Source organism: Hemicordylus capensis, chromosome 3 (genome assembly GCF_027244095.1).
Source record: "Hemicordylus capensis ecotype Gifberg chromosome 3, rHemCap1.1.pri, whole genome shotgun sequence".
In the NCBI taxonomy this organism is placed as follows: Eukaryota; Metazoa; Chordata; class Lepidosauria; order Squamata; family Cordylidae; genus Hemicordylus; species Hemicordylus capensis.
Genome location: NC_069659.1, coordinates 244,313,942 through 244,340,215, shown reverse-complemented (window position 1 = coordinate 244,340,215; position 26,274 = coordinate 244,313,942). Strand labels below are relative to the sequence as shown.

General features: G+C 42.4%; 1 protein-coding gene across 4 annotated transcripts in view; it reads left to right on the top strand.

Moving 5' to 3' along the window:
- The first annotated feature begins 5,635 nt into the window (after positions 1-5,635).
- The window catches only part of LIPA (lipase A, lysosomal acid type), a 31,079-nt gene continuing 10,440 nt past the window's right edge, over positions 5,636-26,274 (top strand). Inside the window, exons 1-8 of one of the 4 annotated variants that reach the window (XM_053311388.1) lie at positions 5,712-5,786; positions 5,970-6,077; positions 6,619-6,706; positions 14,806-14,917; positions 16,391-16,508; positions 22,376-22,574; positions 25,037-25,146; positions 25,975-26,111. In XM_053311388.1, the coding sequence (XP_053167363.1) occupies positions 14,813-14,917; positions 16,391-16,508; positions 22,376-22,574; positions 25,037-25,146; positions 25,975-26,111 (669 nt within the window). In that variant the 5' untranslated portion in view covers positions 5,712-5,786; positions 5,970-6,077; positions 6,619-6,706; positions 14,806-14,812. The other 3 variants (XM_053311386.1, XM_053311385.1, XM_053311387.1) reach the window with 3 other exon arrangements.

The following is a 26,274-nucleotide window of genomic DNA, read 5'->3' as shown; positions in this document are numbered from 1 at the left end:
GAAGGAAGTCCTCCAGTATCTCACAACGCATTGCATGGGCAGCATCTTCTGGCTTCCTGGCCATTCTCTATGCAGCATTCCCTGGTTGAGATCTTGCCAGGCTGCCAGGAGCTGCTGCATACAGCCTGATCATACACATGATTGAGGCTGTGCAGTAGGATGGGGCTTATTTCCACTAACCTTGGTAAAGACCAAGGAATAAATCTCAGGTAGCCCTGGTCTGGAGCAGCAGGTTAGGTAGCAGTCAGGTAGCTCCACATGAGCCTGTGGAATGCTGGTTGTGAGAATGCCCTTAATAAGTATTTGTTGCACAGTGGGGGGAAAACAAAAAAGAATGAAGAACAAGTTGTTCTAGTGAGAACTGATCAGCCTACTTTCCTTTCACTGTCTCTACAACTGGACTAAATTTGGTTCAGATTGAGGCCCACAAGTAAGATCTCTTGCACCTCAAATGTTTATGCATCCACCATCTTGGATTGGGGTGGATGACATCATTACATACCACACCACTGAGGTGTCACTCCAACTGTACCAAATTTGGTTCAAATCGGTTAGACAGTCTTCAAGTTAGTGCACTTGTGCCTCAAAAGTTCATACATCCACCAACTTGGATTGGGGTAGCTGACATCACCACAAACTACACCATTAGGGCATTCCCAGGTGTCCATACCGTTGTAGCAAATTTGGTTCAAATTGGTTAGACTGCCCACAAGTCTTGGTTAGACTGCCCACAAGTGCACTTGCGCCTCAAACATTTACATGTCTGCCATCTTGAATTGGGGTGGGTGACATCATCACTATCTATGCCATTGAGGTATCCCGATGTGTTCCTACAGCTGTAGCAAATTTGGTTCAAATCGGTTAAGCGGTTCACAAGTTAGCTCACTTGCGCCTCAAATGTGTATGGTTCTGCCATCTTGAATCAGGGTGGATGACATCATCACAAACTACACCACTGAAGTGTCCCTAAGTGTCACTCACTACAACTGTACTTAATTTGGTTCAAATCAGTTAGTCCACAAGTTAGCCCACTTGTGCTTCAAATGTTCATGCATCTGCCATCTTGGTTTGGGGTAGATGATATCATCATAAACTATGCCATTAGGGCATCCTTATGTGTCCCTATAGCTGTAGCAAGTTTGGTTCAAATTGGTTAAGCGGTTCACAAGTTAGCCCACTTGCACCTCAAACATTTATGCATCTGCCATCTAGAATTGGTGTGGATGTAATCATCATGAACTATGCTGTTGAGGTGTCCCTGTGTGTCACTCACTGCAACTGTACCCAATTTGGTTAAAATCAGTTAGACAGTCCACAAGTTAGACCACTTGCACCTCAAACGTTCACATGTCAGCCATCTTGGACTGGGGTAGATGACATAATCATAAACTAAGCTATTGAGGTGTCCCTATGTGTCCCTGCAGCTATAGCATATTTGGTTCAAATCAGTTAGGCAGTTCGCAAGTTAACCCACTTGCGCCTCAAATGTTTACGTGGCTGCCATCTTGAATCGGTGTGGATGACATCATCATAAACTAGGCCATTGAGGTGTCCCTGTGTGTTGCTCACTGCAACTGTAACCATTTCGATTTAAATTGGTTAGACAGTCCACAAATTAGCCGGTCTGCGCCTCAGATGTTCACGCGGCCACCATCTTGAACTGGAGTGGATGACATCACCACCTACTATGCCATTAGGGCATCCCTATGTGTCCCTACAGCTGTAGCAAATGTGGTTCAAATCGGTTAGACAGTTCACAAGTTATCCTACTTGCACCTCAAAAGTTTACATGCCCGCCATCTTGGATTGTGGTAGATGACATAATCACAAATATGCCGTTGAGGTGTCCCTATGTGTCCCTACAACTGTACCTGATTTGGTTCATATTGGTCCAGATGTTGCGAAGTTGATAGTGGGGGACAAATGGACACATACACAGAATGCCGGGTGATTGCATAAGCCTACTGGAAAGTAGGCTAAAAAGACATACATGTCAACAATATCCACCAATCCAAAAAAAAGGAGTTTATTGAATCATCACAGAAGGTAAACCACAAAGGCTGACAGACAAGTAATTTGCCCAAGAAGCTAAGTACTAGATGGGGTCTGAACCGCATATATAGCAAAAGAATTCCTTTACACAGCTCTTTTGCAACAAAGCACCCATTAATTGAAAGGAAGCAAACCAGCCAATTTCTGACCCATATAATTCCCAAACAATTTCTCTTCAGTCAATTCACCAATCAAAATTAATACCCTGCCAAGATCAGCCCAAATTCATTCCTTTACAGTTAATTTGCCAATTTATCCACCCAAATCTCCTTCCTCATGTTAACTCACCAAATGCTAACCTCCTCTTTGTCCCACACAAAAGAGAGATTGCAAAAGAAAAGAAAACTGTTGGCCTTCTTTTCTTTGTCTAGCCAATGGCTCTTCTTCCTGTGTCTCATTTAGAGAGGGACCTGGCAGCAAAGGTGCACGTGCAAATGGGAAGGGCAGCTACTGTTGCTTCAAGTGTCCCAGGAGCCAGCGTCTGCTGATTGGCTCTATACTACCCCTTCTCCAACTTGTGCAACTTGTTGTCTAACTAGCACAAGAATTATCTGGTGCTCTGAACACTTCTCTATCATGCAATTAGGGGAGACGCCTGTTAACTCTAATTGCATGCTGAAAATGAGCCAGAAAGCAATGTAAAACAAAAAAGAGGTTAAAAACAACTACCCTTGCCTAATCGTGAACATGCAAATTGATTTGAAGTGGGGAGGGTTGCTGGGTGTCTTTTTTTAAAGGAACTATGGAAATCAGAAAGCTCTAACAATTGAATGAGTTCCTCTGTGACTATGCATGTTAGCAGACCAAATCATCTCATAACTTTTATCAGATAATTTCCTTGACAATCTACAAGAATTAGCTGAATATGTTTATGAAAATATGAGGCTGTCATATCATATGTCATATCAGACACTGGCCTATCTAACTTGGTATTGTCTACACTTACGGGCAGCCACTCGCTATGCTTTCAGAAAGGGACAGTGTAAATCAAACAGAACATCCTGGAACATCCCCCCAAACAGTAGGATGTGTAGAAATAGTAGAAATTTTGTTCTCATGTGATACATGAGAACAAAATTTTAGAACTGAAATCTATCCAACATTATACTTTTATTAACCACTTCACAACCAAAAATGGAACAAAATGGTCTGGAATTGCTGTTTCATAAATAATTTCTTTGGGATATGTTGGAGACTCTTGAGAACAATAGCTTGGGTGGGTGGCGGGTGGGGTGGGGGAGACAGAGGCATTAGTAAAACCTTATTAACCCATTCCCAGTAAAGAATGGAACAGAATGGGCTAGAATGACCTCTTAAAAATCAAATTTGATGCCCCAAACAGTGGAATGCATTAGAGACACACTTGAGAACAATGTGGTAGAACTGAAACCTGTCCAATATTATACTTTTATCAACCCCAATCTGGACTGGAACAGATCGGAAGCCAGAACAACTCCTTAGAAAAGGGTCTTGGTTGGGAATGGGTTAATAATGTTTTACTAATGCATGGATTGCACTCCTTAGATAGTTTGCATGTGTATTTATACACATTTATCATTAAATTTATTAACAATTTATCAACACTTTCCGCTGTTTTTGGTGAAGAAATTATTTATATAATGGTCATTTGGGGCTGCAATGTTCCATAATTGTCTGTGATGGGATTTATAAAAGTATGATTTTAGAAAGATTTCAGTTCCAAAATATGGTTCTCAATTGTCTTTAAAGCATCACATTATTTTGGGGCTCCAGATTTATTTTTAAGAGGTCATTCGGGCCTATCTATAATGGTTTTGGCTGGGAATGGGTTAATCATGTTTTACTAATACATCAGTGTCATTTCCAAGATATTGCTTGCATGTGTATTTAAAACAGTAAAATTTTAAAATGCCATTCTAGCCTGTTCCATCCCAGCTTTTCCATCTTTCTATTTTGGAAAAGGGGTTTTCCCAGGCCTAGCTGGAGATACCAGGGATAAGTCCTTTCCCTCACCTGTTTTTGATATTGTAATCAAAATGTTACCCTTTGCCATCAACTCCCCATAACCATTCTCTTTGCAATAAATCTCTTCTCATTCAGTTCCTTTTGTGAATTTTAAAGTAATTTAACTTTTAGTTACTATTTACTAATTGTTTTACATGTTCTTCATGAGATTTCATATAGACTGAAGAATCTCATACATCAACAACCTGGCAGGTTAAAATTCCTTTTCTTTAGAAATTATTTTATTTTAAAGCCTAGTTCCTCATGCCAGTTCTACACGTAGGGAGAGCTTGCACATCTCACCACAGGGCTTCATGGATATAAAGTCCATTTGTTGTTTTTTACATTTATATCCCGCTCTTCCTCCAAGGAACCCAGAGTGGTGTACTACATACTTAAGTTTTTCCTCACAACCCTGTGAAGTAGATTAGGCTGAGAGAGAGAAGTGACTGGCCCAGAGTCACCCAGCAAATATCATGGCTGATTGGGGATTTGAACTCGGGTCTCCCTGGTCCTAGTCCAGCACTCTAGCCACTATACCACGCTGGCTCTCTAGCACAGAGTGGGGCGCAGGCTAGCCAGTGTGCACTCATATTAACCCTGTAGTGTATCTTACAGGAGGAGATTTGGGGGGTATTCCCACGAGCAGCAAAAATCGGGCTAGGAAAGCCTAACCCAATTTTTGCTGCTCGAGTAAACCACTGGGCTTGCAGGCGAGTCTGGTGGCTTACAAGCAGCTTGCCCACTTAGGTAGCCCGCCCCTTAAACAGGGTTTGCGGAGTAAGCTCTCCGTAAATCCGGTTTTTAAAATAGTGAGTAGCCTCCTGGCTTGGGGGTCTCACCAGTATGCCCTGCATGCTCGCACAGGGCATACTGGAGCTTCCAGGGGCCACGGGGCCCCCGATCCTCCCAGCCCCTGCCGGCTTCGTCACAGCTACTGCCCTGCTCATCTGCGGGGAGAGCAGGCTTAGCCCGCTCTCCTCGCTAACCTGGACAAAGCGGGTCTCACTGATCATGAGACCTGCCTCTTGGTCTTGCAGTAACAAGCATGAATTGTTGGATACAGCTTCTGTGCACTGAAGATGTGTGTATTACTGTATTGCATGCAGATGTGTACCTGTGTATCCATTTCACCCAGATTGTATATGTGTTGGAACAAAATGCACGAATAGGGGGGCATTATGTCCCAGCTTACTGGAGAACAGCTCCCACTGAGCTCAGTGGGAGATACTTCGGAGTAAGGTTGCGTAGAATGGTGCTACAAGAGCCCTCTTCTAAACACGTTAACTTCAAAGTAACCTCCACTGTAGTCAACCGAGCTTACATTCTAACGGTATAACAACCCCGATCCCAGCCGCGTCTCTTCAGGATTCAGCCTCACACTCTTCCGTGGGATTTACTTGCTGGGAAGCGTGTTTCGTTCTCTCGGCACATCGCGTTGAAGCTGCCTGCCTTTCTGACGGGGAATGTCACCCTTTGCTCTTGACTTACACTGTCAGCACAAACCTCTCCCCTTCCGCCCTGAGCCTTTTCAGTCAGTGGCCTGGCTGAACCCCCAGCAACAGAGAGGCTGGCAGGGGTGGGTGGGAATGCGGTGCTCTCCTGTAAGCCCCGATTGGACAATGAGCATAGCCTGAGAGGCTTCACAAGGCCTGCGGTTGGCTGCGCCGCGCCTCTTTCTTCAGCGGCAGAGTGGAGTCAGAGAGCTGCCTGCGCTTGGCTCGAGCTCTTTTCTTTTCCTCCGCTACTGGGTGAGTGGATCCCGCTCGCGGGCGTGCTCGGAACTGAAGCTCCTCGCCTCGCCTGTTTTGCGGGGGAGGGTCTGGGTAGCGGGGAGGGGATGCTCAGTGTTCAGCCTGGTTGCTAGGAGGGAATGGGTCGTCTTGCTTGAAGGTGGACTTGCCTACTCTAGGGACTCCCCTGGTTCCTTTCAGAGCTGCAGCAGTCCTCTTCGCCCTTATTTGAGATTGAACTAGATGGCACTTGCTTCCAAGCCGGCGTGCCTGGGCTTGAGCTGCAACCCCACGCACCCTTCGTTGGCAGTAAGTAAGCAACAGTGGAAACAAGTCGGACTTCCTCCTGCTGAGTCGACGAGACCCGGCTTGGGCTGCGCGGAAGTTGCGTTGGAAGGGCGTAACGTGCCCGGGGTGGCTTGCTGATGCAGCGGTAACTGATGTGGGGAGACGCACCTGCCAGGGTTTCTTTTCTGCCTTTCCCTGAGATTGGCCTGCTGGACCTGCCCCTGGAAGGCTGTGCAGAGGGAGACGGCTCTGTTGTAGTGGTCTGCTTTTTTTGATGGGGAAAGAATAGGACATGTGGAGTAGGGGTGAGTTGACAGCAGCAGGCAGAAAAACATGTGGAAAGGAGGAGGCTGTCGAGTCAAATCTCCCCTTCCCTGCACCCACCACCATGGGTGTTCGCTTCCTGCTGGCAGTATGGATTAGCTTTAATTGTTTCTCCCATCCTTCCCCATCCTTGCTTGATCCTTGAACTGCTGCATAACGGGTGGCAGTAAAGAAGTGATTCGCCCTGCTTGGGGAGACAGTTACTGCATTCTGGTATTTCTTTTGCTTTCCTTTCAAGGTTGATATCCAGCCCAGTTCTTCTACACTCAAGACCTTGGATCGGAAGAATTGTACAGTCAGGACTCTCTAACCACCAACACTTGAAGGTACTTCAAAGAGCAGCTTTCCCCCCTTCTGTTGCATGTTTTGGGCTGAAGTTGGGGTTCTGATCTGCAGTAGTAATTGTGAATATGGAACTGGGGTGGTAATCATTGTGCATGGAGACTGCAGTCCAGGGCATGCTTGCTTGGGAATGAACCTGGGTAAACACAGTGGGACTTTTTGCTTAGTACACATGCTTAAATCTGCCTGTAAATTAATCCAGAGTTCAAGGGTCTGATCCGCTATGTATGTAGTATAAGGTGTGTGTTTAAGGCCACTGAATTGCAGATGGTTATTCCTTATTGTTTGCTGTGCAATCCTAAACATATTTAACCAGAAATAAATCTCACTGAGTTCAGTGCAGATTACTCCCTAGTAAATATATTTAGGATTGCAGTCTTAATCACCCTTTTGTACTTGCAGCCCGAAGTTGGTTTTGGGTCTTATAGAAAGCAGTGGTCTTTGGCATTGCCAGACCAAAGTAAAGGTAAAGTGTGCTGTCAAGTTGATTTCAACTCCTGCTACCCACAGAGCCTTGGGTTTTCTTTGGTAGAATACAGGAAGTGTTTACCATTGCCTCCTCCCTCACAGTATGAGATAATGCCTTTCAGCATCTTCCTATATCACTGTTGCCCAATATAGTACCAGTGGGGATTTGAACTGGCAACCTTCTGCTTGTTAGTCAGGCATTTCCCCCACTGCACTATATAGAGATATAGATACAGTGAATCGCCCAGGGACTTTTTTGTATGGGGCAGTATATAAATATACTAAATAAAATAAAAATAATAAAAGCTACTTGACTAGCTTATTGTGGCTTAGGCTTTTGTGGATGAATGTCCACTTTCCCTGATGAAAGACTCTTGCAACTTTGAGAGTAGTTCAGAAGAGGAAATTTCAGAAGGTGCAACTGGGCTTCCACAGGTGAGAAAACTGTTAGAGCTGTAGGAGCTCTCTTCCTCTGTTGCACCTAATCATTCTCCCCCCACATCTTTTTTTAAAGAGCTAAGCAACACAAAATAAATTGCGTCAGTGCAACCCATGTGGTTCACCTAAGGTTAGGGCTAGCAGTTGAACCAATGATATATTTTGTCATTTGGGAGTTGGGAGAAGTGCTAATGTGGAAAGTAGGGAGTGCTGCATGGTCCTTACTTTGGCCAGTACAGAAGAACATGGAGTAGAGCTGCTCCCAGTTCCTCTCTTCTCAACATTCATGGTTATAGCCATGCAGAATATGGTGGAGATTCTAATTTGTACTGGTAATTGTGAATATAAATTTGAAGCATAGCAGCTGCTCCAGAGCAACACAAGAATGATGTATTAGGATTGCCAATTGCTTTACCACTCCCTGTTCCTCTGCCTAACAGCAGCTTGATTAGCAGAGGTTAACTTGTAGTAATGATCTCCATGGCATGAAAAGCATTGCCTGTTGATTTCTACAAATTGTGCTACTGTTAAATCTTGCCTAAATCTTAAAAGCATGAAAGCAACCTGTGCTTGCCTTTTCTGGTCAGCTGGCAAGTTGGACAAAAGTTAATTTATAAAAATAAAAAATTGATTTTAACTTTAAATCAGATTTTTTTTTTTAAAAAAAAGGCAAAGTAAGGACTAAATTACAAATTCTCAGTTTTAAAACATGGTTAAAATGAAATCTAATTGTAAAATAAAAATGAAATGAATTTCTAAAAATGAATTAATGGCACTCACACACATTGAGTTACCTACCAATCAAACACAGGCATTCATTTTAACTTCATCTCATGAAATGACTCTACTTTGCTCAGTAACTACCTGCTCTTGATTCTAGAAAATTCTAGAAGAAATGTTTCTAAACAGACTAAAATCATGTTTTGCAAAGACAGACTGGATAGGATTGTTGTGTTGTGATTATGTAGTGGTGAGGGCTGGACCAAAGGTGAGCAGAAGAGTTCGTTAAGAGAGACAGTACAAGAGTGGAGCTGGATAAGTAGAAAACAATCCAATTATAAGGGAAGGCAGTATTCAGTTCACACTTCGTAGATTGCTCCATACTTTGCTATAGCAAAACTATCATGGCTGGGTACAAGTGTCTCTCTTATACCCATCTGGGAATATTTTGCATAAATTCCTTGCCTAGGAATTTATGCAAAAATCCCCCCAAATGTATCAATTGTAAGCAGTGCAACAAGGAGATGTAGGGTAGGTTGACATAGGTAATAAATAAAAACAAAGACCCAGGTATTACGTGATATTTTCTATATAACACATAATAGTAAAAAATCAAGTTATCTAAAACATTGCATGACGTGTTCCCTCCTAGATGTTGTAAATATTCTAGAGTTGTAAACCAACATGTTATTGATCAGATTTGCACCACTTTAAAAAGAAATGTGAAGTAGTATAAGAAAACTTGACTTAAATCAGTGCTTTAAACTGAGGTTTTCTCTTCGTTATTTAAATCAGTTGGTCCTGTAAGCTGGAAAGCCTAGTATGTGTTTAGATTCCTGCTTCCAAGCTCTGTGACTGTTTTTCATGTTCATGGGAAGGAGCCTTATACCAAGTCAGACCATGGGTCCATTTAACTCAGTATTGTCCATACTGACTGCCAGCAGTTCTCCAAGGTTCAGGCAGGAGTCTTTCCCAGCCCTACCTGGAGGTGCCAGGGACTGAACCTGAACATGCAAGCAGATGTTTGACCAGTGAGCTAAGTTCCCATCCCCTGAGGGGGATATCTTGGAGCAGTGCTCACATGTAGTCACCCATCCAAATGAAAACCAAGGCAAATCCTGCTTAGCAAAGGGGGCAATGCATGCTCCTTGCAGCAAGACCTACTCTCCACTGAAGAGATCCTTGAATCCTCATGTTTTGTTCCATGTATGCAATATCCACTTTTATTTTCTAAATAGTTGGAATTTTGTGGGGTTCTTGTTTTTAAAAGTGGCTGTCATTTTGAGTGTTGCTAATTAAGTTAATGAAAGGGAGAGAGCATTGCAGCTGCCCACTGGTCACAAGGCTTCTGCTTGTCGGATGTTATCTGCGAAAAGGAGAATCAGTTCTTTCAGGGAGAAGTTAGCCTTTACTAGCAGGTGACACTTGTGAGCACTTCCTCTCTTTAAGTGGTTGTGTGTTTCTCACTGTCAGCTGTTTTTGCTCTTATGTCTTCTGTGAAGCTGAGTAATTGGGGTGCAAAGTATTAGTTTCTAGGCAGAAAATGCTTTCCTTCTTATTGACCAATTAAAACAAATGCTTGCAGGGTGGGTTGAAATGTGTATATTTTTCTTGAACAAATATGTGTGCTAACTGGTTGCATAACAAGTAAAACATGCTGGGGTTGCAAATAAGCAGGCCCTTGTTTATAACCTTGGAGATAATTCAACCCTTGGCAATTCTGCTGGCATACTTCTTGCACTGCAGAATTAGTGCAATCCTACTCATGTTTATTATCTTCAATGAAGGTTACTCTCTGGCAAGACAGGTTTCTTCTTCTCAGCCCTCTCTGTGTGGATACAAAGATAACTGATCTGAAGGCTAAAGCTACAATCCTATAGGGACATAGAAAGCTGCCATATACAGAGCCAGACCATTGTTCCATGTAGCTCAGTATTGTCTACACAGACTGGCAGCAGCTTCTCCAAGGTTGCAGGCAGGAATCTCTCTCAGCCCTATCTTGGAGATGCCAGAGAGGGAACTTGGGAATACATGCATGCAAGCACATAGATGCTCTTCCAAGAGTGGCCCCATCCCCTAAGGGGAATATCTTAACTGTGCTCACATATGTAGTCTCCCATTCAGATGCAACCAGGGCAGACCCTGCTTAGGAAAGGGGACAGTTCATGCTTGCTACCACAAGACCAGCTTTCCTGTACACACATAATTGTAATCAAGGCCCATTGGACAAAGCAGGCATTCAGACTACAGAGCAAAATACATTACAGAGAAATAAGAAATACATTTCACTGTTTTGGAGGAAAATTATAGATTCCAGCCCTTTCTCAGGACACAACCTGGTTTAACACTGAAATGAGACCCTCACTTGTGCAAGCTGTGATTTAATGGGATTTATCCATTACTGATCCTGCTTCTGTGATTAACAGCAGCTTGACATGGACATAAAGTGTTCTCTTGTCATGCCAACAAAGCGATGGAGCAACTTTCATTTGAGTAACTTCTGCTATCCAAACTGCTGTTAATGGTAGACTCAAAGGGAAAGGTTGCCACCCTAGTAATTAACATTAATATACCAGTGATACATTTAGTACCTTCAGTCTTAAAAACCACCTTTCCCTTTACTTGCAAAAACTAAACATAGTGCTGTTTGGGGATAGTATGAATACTCTAAATCTTAATTTCTCCTCATGAGTTGCTAAAGTGCATGTGGAAAACTACAAAATAGATAGCCTTGGACACAGTTCAAATGCCAAATTTAAGACAGTTCTCCATGATATAATGGGATGTTGCACCTTTCTCTTGCTTAGAACAATATGTTCTCCTCTGAAGAGTGTATATGCTTCTTTTGCTGCTTGTCGCTTACAAGAAGAAAAACTTCTAAAGAAGTTTTGCCTTTAGAAATACTGGTTGACTGGCCACTAGTAGCCTGAATTAGGTGTGTTTAAATTCTTAAGATGTAGTAGTTTGTAATAACCCTGTTGAAATCTGTGTAGTTTGTCAAAGGCCTGGTTCACACTTGTGGGGGTGTTGAAGGGATGCATAGGGGTTGCTGTGAACTTCAAATGTGGGCAGTACTTGTACTAACCTGCCACTTGTGAGAATCGGCATCTCCCTGTGGAAGTGAAATTTTGCTGATGAGAGGTTGAGGGTGAGAGAGTAGCTTGTGGCTGAGAAAAGGTTTCAACAAGGTGGGATGGAAGGAACTTCCTGTTTTGTGCATGGTTACACTCCCCCAGAAAGAATAGGTTTGTGGCTTGGGAGTGCTCTTGAACTCGGACCTCTCCCTGGTGCCTCAGGTCGAGGCTGTGGCCAGGAGCGCTTTTTCGCAGCTGCGACTGATTCGACAACTCCACCTGTTTCTTGAGAATGACCTGAAAACAGTGGTGTACCAGCTGGTAACCTCCAGGTTGGACTTCTATAATGTGCTCTATGTAGGGCTGCCTTTGTGCATAATTCAGAAACTTCAGTTAGTTCAAAATGCAGGAACCAGATAGGTCTCCGGGGTATCTTGGAAAGACCACATTATGCCATTCTCAAATAGTTGCACTTGCTGCCGATGTGTTTCTCGGCAAAGTACAAAATGCTTATGATTAAAGCCCTGAATGGCTTAGGTCTGGGTCTGAGTTACCTGAAGGAACTTCTCTCTCTACAAGATTCCCATGGCTCATTGAAATCATCAGGAGGGGTCCATCTTCGGGTGCCACGGGTTCATCTGGTGGCGACCTGGGATAGGGCCTTCTCTGATTTCACCCCTAGGTTCTGGAATGCACTTCCTGTGGATATAAGAGGATTGTCTTCATTAAAGGTTTTCGAGGGAGAGCCTTAAAGACCCATCTTTTTAAAAGCCTGGCTTTTAATGAAATTTAGATCGTTCTATCTATCTATCTATCTATCTATCTATCTATCTATCTATCTATCTATCATATTTTTATACTGCCTGATATGTAAATCTCCAGGCAGTGTACAAATCCCAACATTAAAATCAGAGATTAAAATACACAAAACACGATAAAAACAATATAAAACAAATTATTAAAATTATTAAAATTCTACTTAAAAGCATGCGAGAACAGGAAAGTCTTGAGGGTCTTCCTGAAAACAAACAGAGAAGAAGATACTCTTATTTCAGCAGAGAACATATTCCAAAGCCCTGGGGCAGCCACAGAGAAAGCCTGGTCCTGAGTTGCCACCAGACCTCTCCCGAAGATCGCAAAAGGTTGGAGAGGTCGTTCATGACAAAGGAGGTGCTCTCTTAAATAACCTGGTCCCAAGCCATTAAAAGCTTTATAGGTTACTAGTATTTTTAAGCCCGTTATAATAACGGGTGCTAGCTTTCCCCCCTCTTTTAGCGTTCTTCCTTTCTATTGCCCCCTTTTTTGTTTTTTGTTTTTGTCCCTGTCTCTCTTCCTTTCTCTCCTTTCCTTCCTGCTCTTGCTCTCCTTTTGCTTCTCTCTCTTTTTTAAAAATATGTTTTATTCTTTTCGTTATCTTTTTCTCTCTTCTTTCTATAATGGGCGTGTTCTTTGGGGCTGGTGTTTTCTTTTGTGTGTGTTTTCCTTTTTCTCTTTTTCTATCTTTTGTTTTTCTCCCCTTGTTCTTCACTTTTATCTCTCTTATTTTCCTTTCCTCTCTCTTTGTTTATTTTGGTTCTTTTCTTTCCTTTCTCTCTCTTCTCTCTTTTTCCTTCTTTATTTCTTTTCCCCCCTCTATAGTTCTGTCTCCCTCCCTCATTCCTTGTTTTGTCTCTTGCTGTCTGTCTGTCCTCTCCCCGCGATCGGTCTGTGCGCCGCCCCAGCCGCTCATAGTGCCGCTCGAAGAGGCGAGTCATCACCACCACCAGCAGTCGCCTCGTCACGGTTCAGGGCGGCTGCTGGGGGAGCCGCCACCTCCGGCTGAAGCGAAAGAGGGAAGGGAAGGGAAGCTCTCTCTGCTCTGGGGGCGGATTATTGTAGAGGCTGGTGGTAGCAGGCAGAGAGGTCACAGCGCCAAGGGCGGAGGAGGAGAAGGAGGCCGGCCGCCGTCTATAGGAACTTGAGCCACTTCGTCGTCGCCGCCAGGAAGGAGGAGAATGGGGGCTGCTGCTGATGGTGCCGTGTCCCGGGGGCGTCTGCTGCTGCTGTGGGCCGCCCTCTGCGTGCCCATGTGAATGCTGCCGCCGCCGCCGTCCTCCCGCCCGCCCTCCCAACTGCGAGTCCTTGGCCCCGGCCCACGTCCGTCAGGCGTTGAAAGTCCTTAATTTCGAGCATAGCCTTTGCACAGAGAGGAGCTCTGTTTCCGAGCTCCTCTCTCCCTCTCAAATTAAGGACTATCTTCGCCCGACGGACGCGGGCCGGGGTAGGGAGGACTCGGCAGTTGGGAGGGCGGGTGGGTGGGCAGTAAATGGCAACGATTGGGGCAAAATGTCCGGCCGTGGGGCCGGGAGAGGAGGACGGGCGGTGGCTGTGGCGGGAAGCAACACTGGTGTTGGCGGAACGGCAATGATTTGGGCGAAATGGTCGCCCGTGGGGCCGGGACAGGAGGACGGGTGTCGGCGGCACAGCAATGATTGGGGCAAAAATGGCCGCCCGTGGGTCCGGGACACTGGTGTCGGCGGTCCTGTCTCCCTTGGGCTGTTCTGGGCCTGCGCGAAGCGCAGGCCCAGAACAGCCCAGGGAGACAGGGACGCAGATCCCCAACGTTCCAAGGCCACGGCCACTCACTTAGGGCTTTATTATATAGGATAACGAGCATTTTGTTTTTCACCTGGAAACATAGCAGCAGCCAGTGCAGTTCTTTGAAAACCAGTGTTATATGGTCCCTCCATGTTGTCCCAGAGACCAATCTGTCTGCCACATTCTGTACCAATTGTAGTTTCTGGACTACGTACAAAGGCAGCCCCATGTAGAGTGCATTACAGTAGTCAAGTTATCTACTGTAACAAGTTATCTTTTAATGTTATCTAGTTCTAATTGTAATTTTAATCCGCTTTTAATTGGGTTTTGATTTTAATTATGTATTTTTTATTTTAATTTAAACCTCCCTGAGCCACCTTTGGAAGGGCAGTGTATCAATCAATCAGATAAATAAATTGATTTACTGGCTCTTAGTTTGTGTTTTTCACTACTATTCTATATTGGATTCCACGTTTTAATGTGAAATGTTCAACTTAGTGTGACAAGGCCAGAACCAACTATATCTGTTGCTGGGTCTTTTTTCTTTTCTTTCCATTTTCTCCTCCTAGAAAAGAGCCATTCTTATTTGCTCTACAGCTATGATGGGACCCTGCACTCCATTTAAGATATGATGCATGTACTTAAGCTGCCTTTGCCATTATTTCTGTGGAACGCAATACAGTTTTAAGTGCACGTTCTTAATGGTTCTGTTGCTGAATGGTTCCATGGTAAATTATTCATTTGTTTTTTTTGTGAAAGAGCGTTTCCATATATCAGTGGTGAAAGTCATATTTGTTTTCATGCAGAGCAAAGATGTGGCTTTTCATTATCATGGCAAGTTTGGCCCATGGCCTTATAGCTTCTGAAACACTTGTAAGAAGACAAAGACATGTGGATCCAGAAACAACTATGAATATTGTAAGTAGTCTTATCCTTTGACATTGTAATCCTCTTCAGTAAGTAGTGTACTTGTTCCTGAAGTTCCATTATCACTGTGAAAGTTGTGAGTTTTGAGTAGGGGGTTGGTTGTTCATGAACACAACACTATCTACTATTCTTTCAAAACTTTGTGCCTGTTCACAGGCATTGAACAGTCTGTTGTTCCTGCAAAAAGTAGGGAAGGAGAGGACCCATCCTTGAACTGGGCTGATGCTCCCTTCTGTGTCATGCTATACCTGCATTTCATTGCCCGCTAGTGCTGCACAGCAACCCTCATCCAGCTCTAGTCATGGATGGTTTGTATGAAGTGGAATGTGGGTGGGGAGGCATATCCCATTGAACATAATGCAGTAAGTATGGAGGGCAACCATACCACAATACTTTGATATCAGATATGCATCTGTTTTGTGCTCCCACTTGTCAGCTAAGTGTGACTGAATTGGAGAACACTGGTACTTAGTAATGTTAGGACTGAGTGAAAATGGCCCCTACATATTCTTTATCCCATTCAAAGGCCATGCATTTGGGGAGATGTTTTGACATATCCCGCCCCCTCCCCAAGAAGGGATTTGTTAACATGTTTGGCAGGAGTGCAGCAGCAGCAGATGTCTCCCCCCCCCCAACTAATTCTTCATCACCTGTGGCAGTGGCTGTGACAAAGCTTGTTTTGGCAGCTGCTGGGAAGTGGTCTCCATATTTTCCCCACACTCTCAGGATGCCTAGTTTCAGTAGGGGTTGCCAGTCACCTTCCCGCCCCTTCCCCCAGCCGCAGAAAGACCTGGAACAACACTACGTAGGGTATTTTGGGTTTGAGGAATTGGTGCCTACCTGCTAGTGGCATAGGAACACTGTGTTGCCATTGCAGAAAGTTGTGCAAAAAATTAAAATAAAAGAAGAAACTGTTGCCACCACTACTGTCACCTACCATGCTCCCATGAAACATACATGTTTATGAAAATTTTAACTTTAAAGAAACTTCCAGATACTACTTATAAGAGTTGTGGGCAATGGTTCTCTGTAGCAGTTACCACTTGCTAAACTATCCAGTAGCCTTTGAGTTTGCCCTTGATAATTTATGTGGGGCCTAGGGTAAGCTGAGCAGCTGATTAGGAGGTAATCAGCAGTAGCTTCAAAAAGCTGAATTGCCTCAGGTTTACTGCCCTGTGTTGGTTTAAAATTGGTCACCTGACAGCACATTAAGGCTGCTTGAATTGGTCATTACAATGTTTTTAGACCTGTTTGCAGTTGACAAATATGATTGTTTTGTGGGGAGCAAAGTTGTTATTGCCTTCTCTGCATCTTCATCCTTTTGTCTCTGATATCTTGTAGCATTGGAAACATCTGTCTCCCATATTGCCTTTTGTGTTTGTGGGGAAATCTCTAGATATTATACCGTCTCATATTAAACTTCCCAAACAAAAGCTACCTTTTCTGCTGCTATTTTCCCCATAGAGTGAAATTATTTCCTTCAGAGGATATCCCAATGAGGAATATGAAGTGGTGACAGAAGATGGGTATATTCTCAGCATTAACAGAATTCCTCATGGGAAGATGAGTCAGTGGAATAAGGGTGAGTGGGTTTCTGTCTCTTGAGGTTTTTTTATATGTATATTTACAAGTGGTGTTGTGCAACCTATTTTGTCTGTTGTCTTTTTTTCTATAGCCGCCTTCCTTATGAGGTAGTAAAATGTCTACAAACACTTCTAAAACATTGTACAGGAATTTTTTAGAAAGTAATTTCTTGCTTTGGAGAAGTTGTCTAGCTTGACCAAGGAAAAATGTTTTCCTTGTTTAGTGATATCATTGTTTGTGTAGTGTATATTGTGTAGTGGCATTAATATCACTCAAATTTGTTTAGTGATATCATTACTTACATACTGCTTTTCAACCAAAAAAAGCCTTCAGAGTAGTTTAGTCCTTTTACGTGATGTAGTTTTCATTTATTATTTGCAAGTGAATTGAAAAGGGGCTATTAGTAAGACAAATAGTATAGTAAAGTGAAAATAAATATTCTGTGAAATACCGAGATAACTGTCACAGAGAGGATTTTCTTCCCAAGCAACTTGAACCCTGTTCTTCCAGTTAACTTCATTGTATACAATGGATGCATGTGGAGAAACAAGGCTGTGCCTGAGACCCCCTTAGTGCTGGCCTTCTGCTGACTGTGCATTCAGCATTAGTGAAAAAAGCAGCCCTATGTGATTAGAACGGATAAAAATGGATATTTTTTTAAAATAAAAAATATCCAAGTTTTAATTTTTAAATTTTAGATTTTAATTCAGATTTTTAAATTTAAATTGGATTTTAATTTTTAAAATATTATTTCTTGTTTACACAGTCAGACAGGTGTTATTGACTGGTTTGTTTTATTCAGACATCGAGTCCTTCCCAAGGACCTGGGATGCCAGAATTTTATTGTCAATTGTTATAGATATCGTCGCAGAATATAGGCTGTTCCCAGTAAAGCTGCTTTTTGTAATTGGCTGATGGTGATTTCTGTGGCCCCTATGGTGTTGAGGTGCTCTTCAAGGTCTTTTGGGACTGCACCCAGGGCGCCAATGACCACTGGGATTATTTTGGTCTTTTTCTGCCACAGCCTTTCAATTTCAATTTGTAGATCTTTGTATTTGGTATTATTGTTATTGTTATTACATTTATATCCCGCTCTTTCTCCAAGGAGCCCAGAGCGATGTACTACATACTTAAGTTTTTCTTTCACAACAACCCTGTGAAGTAGGCTAGGCTGAGAGAGAAGTGACTGGCCCAGAGTCACCCAGCTAGTATTATGGCTGAATGGGGATTTGAACTCGGGTCTCCCCGGTCCTAGTCCAGCACTCTAACCACTACACCACACTGGCTCTCAATTAATTAAAATCAATTAATTTTAAAAAGGACCAAGGTCAAAAATACCATCATGAATGTTAATTCTAACTTCTAATTATATTCTATGAACATGTTAACAGCAGCATAGGCGGTTGAAAGATAACAGACCTGATCAAACCCATTCTGCAGGCGGTGTACATGCAGCACACACACGGTCAGTCCCTTGCTCTCTAAAAGTGCAAAGACATTAGGCCCATTCACACATTATGTTCAACACTTTTACAAGAAGTGTACAGTGTACACAGGTACAGTTATTCACTAGTTATATTGAATGCAGGTTCAGCAGTATACTTCCTATCCTTACTGTGTATTTGAAGGGCCTGTATCCAGGTTCAATTTTGAAATGAATGCATGTACAACAACAAAAACAAATATTTATATATCACTTTTCAACAACAGCAACAGTCACTGGAAGTACTGTGCTGGGGGTGGATAGGGCCAGTTACTCTCCCCCTGCTAAATAAAGAGAACCACCACATTTAGAAGGGGCCTCTGTGCCCAGTTAGCAGTCATTCACTCAAACATGTACAAGTGTCCAGACATCTGTACACTAATACAACACAATGTCTGAATCAGGCTAAAGAAGGCCAATGAATTAATAGAGGAGTTTCGGGGGATGGAGTAGATCTGAGCAAGGAGGAAGAGTCTGTATAGAAATGCAAGGGATAGAGGAGGGCAATAGAAAGTGAAACCAAAACTGAACGGAATGTGTTCATGCAGTCCTGAGGAAACATTTTCCAAATGTATTCTCTATTGTAGAAGGGAAACATCTATCATGGCAGTGGGTCGTAAAAGATATCCCATTTGGGAATATTTTAATGAATTCCCTGTACCTGTGGATAAGACAGGCATGTGTGTGAAATACAAACAATGCAACAAAGAAATGCAAGGCCTGGTTGCCCAAATGAAACAGCATTATGAGTGGTGTGTACCTACATTCTAAAAATGAAACCTACATCTATCCCTGAATATGTATCAAGGTTAAATTTGACAACAAGAATGTACTTTTACTATAGAAAGTAGAATCTTCCTGACTAGTGATCTAAACTGTGGTTTAAATCACTAAAATTGAGTCATTTTGTGACATGATTTAAATCAAATTAACCCTGTACATGATGAAGCTATATCCTCTCTTGTTTCTCCCAAGACAGACAGGGAGTGTGATTCTATTGATTCTCCTGGACCTGTCAGCAGCTTTTGATACAATTAGTATTGTTTAGGGACGTCTCTCTGGGTTAGGACTTGAGGGCATGGATATACGGTGGCTCTGCTCCTACCTGGAGGGGCATACTCAGAAGGTGGTGCTGGGGGATGCCCGCTCCACCTCTTGGCCTTTGGCCTATGGGGTGCCACAGAGACCTATTCTGTCCCCTCTGGGAGAGGTCATCTGTGGGTGTGGGCTGTGGTGCCACTAATATGCTGATGACACCCCGCTCTACCTATCTTTAAGTCGGCAGACACCAGGGAGGCAGTGGATGCTCTGAATCGGGGCTTGGAGACTGTTCTGGACTGGATGGGGGCAAACAAGCTGAAACTTAACCAAGATAAGACAGAAATGCTGTGTGTTGGTAAAACTGATCATTCAAGTAGTGAGGTAAATCTGGTCTTGGACTGGGTTACACTCCCTCTGAAAGACAAAGTCCACAGCTTGGGGGTGTTTCTGGACTCGATGCTGTCCTTGGAGGCACAAGTAGTGGCTGTGTGCAGAAGTCCCTTTTACCAGCTGTGGCTGGTACACCAGCTGTGACCCTACTTGGAGAATTCAGACCTGACCTCAATCACTCATGCTTTGGTAACATCCAGATTGGACTACTGCAATGCGGTCTACGTGGGGTTGCCCTTGAAGATGGTTCGGAAGCTTCAGCTGGTCCAGAATGCTGCTACAAGGATGCATGTGGTGCAAGTAGCTTCATGAGTGTCACACTCATCCTGCAACAGCTTCATTGGTTACCAGTCCACTTCCAGGCTAGATTCAAGGTGCTGGTCTTGACCTTTAAAGCTCTAAACAGATTGGGGCCAGCATACCTGTCGGACCGCATTTGCCCATACGAACCTGCCAGGGCCCTCTGCTCAGCATCTCAGGCCCTGCTCATGGCCCCATGCCACTAACAGAAATCTGGTTGGTAGGGACTAGGGACAGGGCCTTTTCAGTTGTGGCCCCTTGTCTTTGGAACACCCTCCCTGAAGAGCTTTGCCATGCTCCTTCCCTCAGTGTTTTTTAAAAACACTTGAAAATACATCTTTTTAAAGAGGCTTTTTAATGTTTTATCTGTATCAGGTAGGTTCTTTAATTTTTATAATTCTCAGTTTTTAGCATTTAATTTGAAACTTTTTTAAAAAATTGTAATTGTAAATGAGGTTTTAGCTTGGTCTATTGTTTAACTTAAATTTGGTTAACTTTATTAGTCTTATTTTACATTGAAGCTTTTTATTATGTTGTGAGCTACCCCGAGCAGTAGTGTACTATTATTTTTATTATTATTAACTCTATTTCTATACCGCCCTTCCAAAAATGGCGCAGGGCGGTTTACACAGAGAAATAACAAATAAATAAAATGGATCCATGTCCCCAAAGGGCTCACAATCTAAAAAGAAACATAAGATAGACACCAGCAACAGTCACTGGAAGTACTGTACTGGGGGTGGATAGAGCCAGTTACTTTCCCCCTGCTAAATAAAGAGAATCACCACATAAAAGGTGCCTCTTTGCCAAGTTAGTAGGGGACGTACTAGAGAGGTAGGGTTTAAATATTTTTAAAATAAACAAATAAATAAATCTGTGCCAGTGTGTTCAGGAGGGATATTTTGCATTAATGGATCTAGGCATCCATGTGCATTCTTTTCTTTTCTTCTTCTTTTTTTCCCTTTCCTTTCCTTTCCTTTCCTTTCCTTTTTGTATTGTAAAACTAAGAATATGGTGTTGCCATGTAGTTTTTTGTTCTTCTCAAAGCAAAGGCTGCCATCCAGGCTGTTTTGTTTTTTGTGTTGTGTTAGCAGTTGTTCAAGCCTTATTTTCATGCCAGTGTAAATGCATTTGATGATCATGCTGCTGCTTCTGCTTCTTTTTATCCATATATATATCAAGTTGTTTAAAAATAGGACACATGTTGGGCAAAGGGTATTTTAACCCCTCATTATGCTATAAAAAGAACTGGGGAAGGCTGAGGAATGGGAAGTGTTGGTGTATGTTTAGTTAGCCACATAGTCTCATGATTTCCTGCAGGAGGAATAGCTAGTTCAAAGTGCATGTTGACGTTACCCATTTAGAGTCCTGATGGTAAATGCCAGTGACGTACCTATATGACACAGTCATATAGTCAAGTGCATAGTCATAGTCATAGTCAAGTGCATGTGATCTCTTTCAGGAATCCTTAGGTTGCAAAAGAGTCCTGTGCATTGTCACAGTCATTTGCCCATTTCACAGAGATGGCTGCGGACATTAAACTGTTGAGATTTGTTGCCCAAAGAAAGCTGAAAATCAGCATAGTGTGGAGGAGAGGCCTGTGAACAATTGAGCTTTCAGGTCTTTCATCTTTGTTTTGTGTTGCAGTTTCTCATAAGTGAAGGTGCTCAAACTAGAAGCAGTGGAAGCCTGAGAAGGGGATAATCTTTAAGATGAAATATCAAGTATTTTAAATTAAAATTTAATTTTTTAACTTTAATTTTTTAAAAAAAACTTGTTTTAATAGTTATTTTATTCTGTTTTATTGTGTCATGTATTTTAATCTGTTTAAAATATTTTAAATTTTGTACACCACCTAGAGATGTACATACCAGGCGGTATAAAAATATGATTGATTGATAGATAGATAAAAATAGTATGTGGAACAAAGGTTGCCCTATAAAGGAAATGGATATGGAGAACTGAGTTCTTGGTCTCTGTGCTAGGCTATTACTGGGATGCTACTGCTTCTCCTTTTCTCTTCACTTCCATGATGAGATCTGATGGGGAAATGAAGCTGAGAAAAGTGTTCTGTTTTTTATCTTAATGGTTGCCTGAATAGTGTTGAATGGCTATTAAAACATTGACCTATCTATTTGGTCTACTTTCATTCTAAGCAGCAGGCGTTTCAGTTTTTCCTCTTGGTTGTTTTCCTCTTGTTTGTTTATGCATTCCAAGATGCCTTTTGCATAGATCTCTTAGAAAGATTTCAGGGTAGAAGATGACTGTGCATGAAATCAAGTGATTTGAGTAATATAAAAGGTGTTTGCACCGATGTCTCTTAACACCTGGTGTTTAGGTTTCCTGCTCCTGTAAACTGAAAGAAAACTGCATTGAAACACATTGCATTTGAAAAATGCCTCTGCCCTGCTTTCTATAAAAAGAATAGTATCTATATTGCATTAATTTTAGAAGGGACTCACTTCAGGCTGAGAGGTATCACTTGTGAAAGTGTCCTTGGTCTATTAAACTGATGACTAATTAATTATGCTGTGCACTCAACAGGTATGGGATGATCAAAAATGGTAGCATAAAAGTGTTTATGGATTGCTGCCTTGAGAGAAACTGCAGAAACCCTTCTTGTAACCCTGTTTAAAACATTTCAATTCCAGATCCCAAGCCAGTGGTGGTTCTACAGCATGGTTTGCTTGCTGATGGTAGTAACTGGGTGACTAATCTGGACTACAATAGCCTAGGCTTTATACTGGCCGATGCTGGTTATGATGTTTGGTTAGGAAACAGCAGAGGTAATACATGGTGCAAAAAACATAAAAACTATACAACAAAGCAAGAAGAATTCTGGACATTCAGGTAGGTTGAGCTTGCTATACTTGCATTTAGACTTGAAATAACATGCAAGTTATTACATGTCCTTTGGTATATAGGTAGCCCTTGTTACTGTGACTTTGACAACAGTGGTTTCACGTGTCTACAGATAGGTCTTAAAGACCCAGTTTCTATATCCACAGTATAAATATAGGCTAAAATTCACATATTCATGGTTTTGAGTGCCCAGAACTGACTTCCAATGTCATTTCTGGCCATCATTTTACAACGCAGAGCCGTTTTGTGGCTCTTCAAAAAAAAATAAAAAATCCCCTGGTAATTTTTTTGTGAAAAATCAGAAGAATTATGGGTTGGCGGGGGGCATTGCTGGAGAGCAAGGTACAATACTTTATTTCTCATTTCTGCCTTCTCACTTTTTTAGCCCTGTTAGTGTGCATAGGAACCTAACCCCTGGATTTCTATAGCAGTAAGGTTTCATTATTCACAGTTTCTGTATTTGCTTCTATAGGCGAGAACTGCAGGGCCACCTGTAAATGGCCTAGGTAAAACAGTCCATGTTAACGCCTTCCACTGTGTGAATTGGGTGCAACTAGATTTCATCAGGGGCTTAACAAAGTTGGAGTGGGCCCAGAGACAAAATTTTAAAATGCCCCCGCCCGTCACTGCCTTCCTCTAAAAATTAAAAAATATATATATTCAAGGAAGCTCGGGCGGGCGTTGGGTGGGGGAGACATATGTCTCCCCCCCGAGGCAGGAGGCCCCCGAGACAATGGTCTCCCCTTGTCCTATCATAGTTACGTCCCTGGATTTCATGTGGCAGGACCAACCTGGTTCCTGCTGATTGCTATAAAGTTGTAGGGTTGGTGTTTAAAGCTCAGCATTGTGTGGATGGGAGAGAGAGTGGAACCCTCCCCACCCCTCCCCTCTCAAAACCATTTTTTCCTAGCTGTTTTTCTTCCATCAGTTGTTACTTCTGGTCTTGGAGTCCAACTGGGAGATTTAAAAAGAAAAAAGAGAGAAAAAAACTCTCTCTCCTTCATAAGAGAGCCAGCGTTGTGTAGTGGTTAGAGTGCTGGACTAGGACGGGGGAGACCCGAGTTCAAATCCCCATTCAGCCATGATACTAGCTGGGTGACTCTGGGCCAGTCACTTCTCTCTCAGCCCAACCTACTTCACAGGGTTGTTGTGAAAGAGAAACTCAAGTATGTAGTACACCGCTCTGGGCTCCTTGGGGGAAGAGCAGGATATAAATGTAATAATAATAAAAAAATGTAATAATAAGAAATGTGCTGCTGTGGTTTGACAGCAGTTCCAATTTCACACTTGGGTCTGCTGCAGTAATGCCATTTGCTGCTAGATTGACTCTCCTCACTGCTGTTACTTGCCATTTAAAGCCAGCTCATGTTACTGCTGCAGTGTGGCAGCTGTTGCCATGCAATGAGCTGCTGCTTTGCAGTGGCTCATAGCATGGAGAAGACTGCTGTCGATGATGCCATTACGGAATTGTGAGAGTGCAATAGAATGCATAGCTGCTGCATGCATTGATTTTTGCATGCCTTCCTCACGATACCTGTAATGTGCAAACTGGCCCTTTTTTCTTTACTGAGAAATCTTATTGATTTACATCTGTACCTGTCCAAGGAGCTCAGGGCAACTTACTTACATTGTTATCTTTGCAGCAGTCCAGTGAGGTAAGCTGGGCTTAAACACAGTAACTTGCCCAAGATTACCCACTGAAGTTTTTGAATTGAAATGAATTTTATTACAATCAATGACCATCAGTTCATATCCAAGTTTTGGGTGGAGGGGTTCAGTGTTGCCTCTAAGGCGTGCGCATGCTCACATGTTTTTTTTAATGTCCACTCAGTCAATTCTAGATCCCGCACAGGTTGAATCAGAGAGGTCCTGCTCTGAATGCACATGCGCGCACACTAGCTTGATACTGCCACCCAGAACAAAACTTGTTCCATGCAGAGAAGAAAAAAATTAGAGAGAACACTGGAGGGGTTGAAACCACCTTTCCCTGCTGCATTTCCAGTTGGCGTTCTCAGCATTATACAAGCTCTTCCCAGCACTTATTCTTAAAAGACTTGGGGCATGCAGTAACTGGAAAATTGTACAATCAGATGAGTGGTTTCAAAACATATATTAATGTGTGTTTCAAAAGAAGTCCAGGTACAGAAAGGAAGGAGAAGAGATGTCCAATAAAAGCATCACTATTATTAATGTAACTTTTAATTTATAAAATGTTTTGCAACTTTTGAGTTTTTTACAGCAACTCTATGCAGTAGGTTGTCATATCTGTTTCACATGAGAACACGCTGAGTCTGAGATATAGTGCCTTGACAAAGTGGGTCTTCAATCCAGGTCTCCTGGATATGAGTCTCTCCCTCCTTCGCACTGGCATTATAGGTTTCCAAAGCTTGGATAATATGAATCCTACTTCATATGTCAAATGCAGGCTGTTGTTGCTTTTCCTCTTGCAGTTACGATGAAATGGCTAAATATGACCTTCCAGCTACAATAAACTTTATCTTAAACAAAACTGGCCAGGAACAGATATTTTATGTTGGCCATTCCCAGGGTACTACTCTAGGTAGGTTTTTAAAAACGTTACAGTGATTATAATAGCTATACATGTATTTGTACAGTTGTTGTTGCATTTTAATTTCCAGGGAAAGGTTCCTCATAGTACAGTGATTCCTCATGTAACCACGAACCACACATGAAGGTTTTTGTTGTAATCTGCCCAGAGACCTGTGTTTTGGGTGGTATACAAATATATTAAATAAATAAATAGTAAATAAATCTTTCATGACCATCTCTGTGTGGGTTTCATAAATGTTCCTTGTTAGGAGTACTTCCCGTGTAAGAAACAAGTGATGTTTCAAGTAGCCCAAACTGAATTAAGATGAAACTCATTAGTATCCTGACCTTTCCTGACAAAGCAAATTATAACAACCTGCAGAAAATGATCTATAGAATAAAACAGGTGTGCACAACTTGTTTAAAACCTGTTACAAAAATTATGCTCCTGGCGAGCACTTTTTAGGCTGCAGTATGTGGCTGGTGGAATCGCAAGTTGTGCAGGCTGGAAATAGAAATTCAGTCTGTTGAGTGTAAAGGAGGAAGCTTTCCAAGTCTTTGTTGGTTGTGTTTTTATGGGTCTTTAGGCCTGTTACAGAGTACATTAATTAAGTGAATATACAACTATTAAACTGAGGCTGTACGCAATCTTAACGGGTTTCATTTCCTTCTGTCTTAAACTGTTTATACCTGCAACAGTCCTTGTAAGTTAATATCAAGGCCATAAAATGCAGTGTGGTTGATTGTTTGGGGTTTATAAGAAAATGGGTATAATTTCTAAATTAGACAGACAGTATTGCTAACTCAATATCTATTTCTTTTTCTCCTGGCTCTCCAGCTTTCATTGCATTTTCAACCATGCCAGAACTAGCTAAGAGGATAAAAATGTTTTTTGGATTGGCACCTGTAGCCACAGTAAAGTTTTCAACCAGCCCTCTGGCTAAGCTTGGAGTGTTTCCTGAACTGCTGATGAAAGTACGTATTTTGAATAAAGTATCTGAACCATGGAAAGCAAATATGTCACTGTATATAATGAAGTGCTTGTGAATGTGCTTCTCTTACTCAGTACATACTTGAAGAAAACCCTGAACATGCCAGTTAACAAAAGCCTGAGCAAATGGCTCACTTTTAAACCTCT